General features: G+C 37.0%; 1 protein-coding gene across 1 annotated transcript; it reads right to left on the bottom strand.

The window, feature by feature from the left end:
* Positions 1-120: 120 nt before the first annotated feature.
* LOC145625277 (uncharacterized) lies at positions 121-4,501 on the bottom strand. Its single transcript, XM_081678336.1, has 5 exons — positions 4,108-4,501; positions 3,360-3,449; positions 2,226-2,978; positions 951-1,567; positions 121-618 (listed from the first exon to the last, which is right to left on the bottom strand). Exons 1-5 carry the CDS (start codon positions 4,499-4,501, stop codon positions 121-123), a joined length of 2,352 nt encoding a protein of 783 aa, XP_081534462.1.
* Positions 4,502-6,072: the final 1,571 nt, after the last annotated feature.

The raw sequence follows: 6,072 nt of genomic DNA, 5'->3' as shown, positions 1-6,072 counted from the left end.
TGCAGCAAGAGAGCTGCCCATCGATTCTAGAAACCAGTCAACTGATCTGACAGTGAGTTGCCTTAATTTTTGTGGATCAGAAGCATATCTGTGTCTAAAATCCTCGGACAAAAAACTATATTATTTCATCCAGAGAGAGACAGGATTTCTGGGTTGGCAAAAGATCAGTACAGTAGCAAAGAGTTTGCGAACTGCAATTGGCATTTGAACTGCACAACCTTCTTTCAAACATAAATCAACTGAATCATCTTCTTCTAATAGCCTGTGTTTGAGTGCAGCTTGCTGAAATGTAGCACATAAATGACCATTGACTGTTTGCAGATCTTCAAATGACCTGGGACTTCTGACATTATGCAACAACAATCTAAGATAGTATCTTTCTCCTTCTGAAGGTCCAACAAAAGCCAGTCTACCAATGACTATCTTTTTATTTTCCTTTTTATACCAATGTTTGCTGCCTACATCCCAGCGATAGTGCTCAGAAAACTCATTGTATGACCAGCCTGTTCCAGATGGTAACTTACAGTTTATGCGGAAAAATTCTGTAAGGCAAGTTCTTGAACGTTTGTCATCTGAAACAACCGATGTAAGCTGTTCATGGGGTCTTAACTGTATAACCTGTGAATTGGTAAGTGTATAGGAAGAGGCAAAACTGGTGGATGCATTTCGTATAAATCAAACCCAAAAAGGCACTAGGCAGCTTTACATGGAGAAACCCAACGACCTGATTGATATTGCTGTATTTTATCATGAATGGGCATAACATCTTTAGATTGCACAACATTGAAAGATATCTTGTCATGACCCTTATAAACATATTTGTATAGATACTTCACCGCCTCTATAGTGGAACAAACTTCAACATTTAAGTGGCAATCAAAATATGATGATAAATATGGATTATATGGAATGACCCATTAATTATCCTTGCCTGTCTTTCAAATTATAACAGTTTCTCCTGTGTCTCTTCTCCGATACAATGGATAGCCATCATTGCTATTTCTTGTTTCATCACAAAACTGTTTTGGATACCCATACTTACAATGACCATGACTTCCCTTATGTTTCATGCAAGGACACTCTGGATCCAAATGACCACATGGACCATGCATCATGTGCTTCAGAATAATTTTCCTAAGATGATTGTTGTCAGCAGATGGTATTTCAGCACAGACAAATTTGTCAAAGTCAGCAGGGCATTTGATTTTATAGTATTGCTTCAGAATTATCAAGAAATGAGCATGAGGTGGGCCTCTTTTCTGAAATTCGATTACATAGATCATTGCTGCTACCTCCCCAAATACCTTTTTCTTTTTAATCAAGTGCTTTAAAGCAAGAACTTTTGCTCTAAAGATCCTTGCAACAATATCTGGCCTGTCTTGTGCCTTTTCTCCAACAGCAAGCTCTTGTTTAATTTCAGGCCAATTAGCATTGCAGGTCATTGTAATGAATAAATCGGGTTTTCCAAACCGCTGAACCAAAGCCATTGCATTTAAGTATCTCTTCTTAAGATCTCGAGGACCACCAATGAATGTTGGAGGCAGTATGACCTTTCGCCCCACATTTGCTGCACAATTCTCACCACAATCAATAGTATCAAGGATTCCTTGATAGAGATCTGCTCTTATAGTCTGCTAATTTCTATGGAAAAAATCCAACCGTGTATTCTCAACTTTGACATACATACCCACTATGTATTGTTGGAGGCATCTTCCTCATCTTAGCAACATGTTATTAGGTCTGCACTGAAGCTTGTATGCATAGTATTCCCTAGCTGAAATGTTCCTATCTGTCTTTGACGAGCCTCCACTTGCACCTGAAAATGCACAATTTTTTTTCCAAAGTTCAAAGAATTGAAAAAATAGTTCACAGTAGAACATTGAAAATCCCATGGTAGAACATAACCAAGCATATCAGTCTATCCTTTTTCAATAATAGTTTGTCTGCTTTTGTTCTTACTATATTTACATTTCCTACATTCATGGATTATCTAAGTGTTAAAAGATATAGAATGTACATACGCCTTGCTTCCTCTTCTAGCAGCTCTTCAGTAGTATGAACACTGCACGAAGAAACAAAATCAGTCTGTGATTGCAGCTGTTGTCTTCCACCTCAAGATATCTTTTTTAAACCTTGTGTCCACCCGCAATCACCGTATGGAAAAAGCAGCGGATATTGTAAAGGATCATAGCAACCATAATAATGCATTATTCTATGACACGAACACTTTTTAGGTAGATCATTATAACTTGACTCATCTTCTGATAAATCATTTTCAGCTAAATCATCATGTGGTCTATCATGCTGAGATGTATTTTTTTTTGCCGTCACCAGAATATGGGGACTTTCTGATTCACTGGAAGATGTACTTTCTGGCCATATGACAACAACTTCATCAGTTGAGGGAGCATTGTAAACACGTTGATCTGGCACAATTGTTTTGTTTATTAAAATTTGTGTAGATTCAGTCACCTGGATCTCTCTCACTGAACGAAAGAATCTAGCATAAGGATTTAGTTTAGTAATTTCCATCAGAATAGCCAGCACATCTTTCCTGAGTTCTGGAAAGCAGCCAAGTCTTTTTTTGGCCTCAAGTTCTCCATCATAGAAATAGAGCTGCATGTACTTAGGTCCTTCCTTTCCAGGTAGTAAATAGGGAATATAATGATATAGCTGACCATGTAGCTTAAAGACATATATCCCCTTTTTAGTCTTAGCATCAAATTTTCCACCCAATGATGTAAATGCAAACATGTTGTTATATAAGCGTATATACTGCCTAAAATGTTTTGCATCTTCGTCCATAGAAGTAAGCAATCTCACAAGCTGTTTAGGGCATTCGTTTGCTGCAATCTTAACCTCACCATCAGCACAACAGAAGTGAGGCGTTTCAAAAGCAAATTTACGTGCCCCACACTTGGGACACTCAGTTGGAGAAGGAAGTTCATAGGGTGTTGTAGGTAAGTTATTGCCAACTACTACATCAGGGATCCTTGTTTAGTAAAACATATTTGTAAAACAATGAAACATATAGATCTTAGTTAAAATGGGAGATACAAATGCTGAATGCATTTATATTTCTATTGAAATGATTGCCATAGATATTCAGTGTCATATAAGATATGACATAGTCTGCATTACTTGTAATGGGATGCTTGGGTTTAGGTATTTTGGCACGCTTTGCAGTTGGCAGACTCTGCATCCTAGCAAAACAGAAGCAACAAAACATGTAGTTATTCCATTAGATACTTTTCTAGGCATACATAGCCTCTATTGCAGGAATTAAATGATATTTCTAAGATAGAACAGCTTCATGAATGCGAAGATTCATTGAAACGCATTTCAATATGTAAATATACCTCTGCATTTCATCCTGAGAGCCAGATTCTGAACTCTTAAGTCGTTTAGTTTATATCCTTTTGAAGATGATGGTTCTCGTAATAACCGATCTACACCATGCTTTTGAAAACACATAGCTCAGAATAATAACCTTAGATAGCACATCCATTTATAATAAAGATAAATCACATGTTGCAGGACATACTCATAGATGAACATGCAACGACTTTAGACAGCTATCGTACTATAATTCCATAGTATGAGCAATTGTACTGCACAGATCCTGGTTATTAACAGATATAGAATATAATAGATAGTTAGCCAATAGCATTTCCATCACTTTAATAAACACACAGCATTGAACAACACATACATAAATTCTGCATATCTCAAAAATCAAGAGAATAGGCTCAACAACAATCATACATAAAAACTTTTAGCCAAGTCCATTCTATTATCGCATCAAATATATATTATACAAAATACATAAGATTAGAAATACTTGTCACAAAAGATGCCTTACACAATGTCACTTAATACATCCCTGATATTAGACTGGAAAATAACAGATAGTCCTATGATAATTCTAGTACTAAGGAACTAATAACCCAGCTACATAAATAAACAAAAGAGCTAGGCAATACAACTACAACATCACCACCTTTCTGCAATACACTAACAGGACCTAATTTTTCTTAGCACCACGCTTTGCTCGCTTAAAACACTTAGCCAAATCTTATGGAACTGGAAAGACAGAAACCATCTTACAGCCAGATTCTGCAGAAGGAGATGTTTCAGCATATATGTGTCTTAAAAGCCGCTTCTTAGGAGGCAAAGCAGGTGGAATAGACACGGGCACCTGAAATTCCTGCCCAAGTGGAGTAAGACAATCCTGCTCAATAAGAACGATAGAAGGTTCCAACTCCTCTTTAATTCCCAGCACACGTTCTTTGACACCTACATAGCTCTCCCTCTCTAAGGTACATAAGATGGCATCAAACCTAGTTGTTGTGACCTTATAATTGGCATCAACTATGACAAGGTTAAAGACATCACTAAGATAGTCGATAGCCTTTCTAGCCAGGCTTTGCTTAACTGCAGCTGCAGTTCGACAACGATCACTAAATAAACACCGAAAGCCTATTCCTTCTTTATGAGGCATGACAGTAAACCAGGAAGTATACTCGTCAGGAGAATGTTCAATTGTTTCAATTGGAGTGCACCTTATCTCAACAGTTCTAAAGATGGCCCTTAAAATGACAACAAAATCCACAACAATGTTCCTATAGTTATCCTCAGTTCCAAAATGAAGGTTTTCCTACATACACACCTTGCATTCCTCCTTCTCAATGCACTCTAGCTCTTTCTTCTTCAACCAAAACAGCTGACCACAGCGATCATACGTTTGTTTCCTTAAATAAGTCACATCCTCAACAATTATTTCATATTTTTTCATTAGGTCATAAACAACCTTTCTAGCAGCCACTTCACAAGACTCTTCTACACTGCTAGTATAGCCACCAATGTAAAAAGATGCAATGGGACCGCAATCTGTCTGGATCACCACACAAGCAATGCTTCCTGGCTCATCGACAAACTGGTAATCCGGATCAGGAAAGTTCAAGTACTTGGTAATTTGCTTCAGAAGGGGACGAAATGGCATCACTACTTGTGTGGGTGGCAAGTCCATGACCTGTAAAAACAGGCATCAAAATTTTTAAAACACCCAAACCACTAATCATTATATGCAACCCAAATTTAGATACCTAGACAACTTTGGCTGACTTTTTACAGCAACAAAGCAGCCTATTACAGGACCACATATTCTCATACACAACCCTAGAAAAGCAGCTCATACCAGCAGCATACACCACAACAAAAAAAAGTATAAAAAGGGCAAATATATAGCTGCATACATGGACAAGTATAACTAATGCATAAAACAAAACACTTCCTAGAAAAAAAGATACTCCCAAAAAAACTATAGAAGAGATGACAGGAAACAAAGGATTCTCCTATGACCATATAGTATAATCTAACATCACACAAAGCAAGTCAACATTTCCTATCATTTCATGACTACTTAGAACCATCCTTTCATCACTTTTCACCTCAAAAGCACAATCAACAAATGACAAAAAATACATGCAAAAGCCGAAGAAAGACCGACCATAATGCAACAAACGAACCTAAATACCAAATCTCCAGACCTACTGCATCACATAGCTAAACTCTGCAAAGCAGCACCCAAACCCCCAGAAATCAGCAAAAGTAGCAATCTACCACCAATATCCAACAAACACATAAACTACTCCACCTTTTCTGGGTTCTATAAAAGCAATCCACTCAGATGTTGCCTAAAACAATCAATTAAGACTGAATAGATGCAGAACACTGCTTATATTCATAAATCCAAAGATCTAATTTATTTAAATGCTATACTACTTAGCATGCACTGATAGCTAATTGTCTTTGATTTTGCAATTAAGAAAAAGTAATGAAACTTTCATAATTGGAAAGTATATGGTAACACGAATTTAATGACGTCTCAATTCACAATGTACAAATAAGGCTAAAAGTGTAGTCAAATCTACAAATAAGAAGTCAAGAATTGATCATAGCCTATGTGACATACTCCAAACAACACAACCACACCTCCTAACAACACAGAACATAACTCAACAGATAACACCACACTAAACAAACCATTCTCCCAACAATAACTAACATAAA

This window comes from Chenopodium album, chromosome 3 (assembly GCF_948465745.1).
Source record: "Chenopodium album chromosome 3, dcCheAlbu1.1, whole genome shotgun sequence".
Classification (NCBI taxonomy): domain Eukaryota; kingdom Viridiplantae; phylum Streptophyta; class Magnoliopsida; order Caryophyllales; family Amaranthaceae; genus Chenopodium; species Chenopodium album.
The sequence above is the reverse complement of the archived record's forward strand: the minus strand, read 5'-3'. Positions and strand labels throughout refer to the sequence as shown.

Excerpts from the sequence above, each read along its gene's own strand:
- LOC145625277 (XM_081678336.1), bottom strand. The coding sequence starts at position 4,501 with ATGCCTCATAAAGAAGGAATAGGCTTTCGGTGTTTATTTAGTGATCGT. Across the intron at positions 2,979-3,359 it reads TCTCAGGATGAAATGCAGAG|TAGTTGGCAATAACTTACCT; the intron begins GTATATTTACAT and ends TCCCTGATGTAG. Across the intron at positions 619-950 it reads GAAGAGACACAGGAGAAACT|GTTATACAGTTAAGACCCCA; the intron begins GTTATAATTTGA and ends ACCAATTCACAG.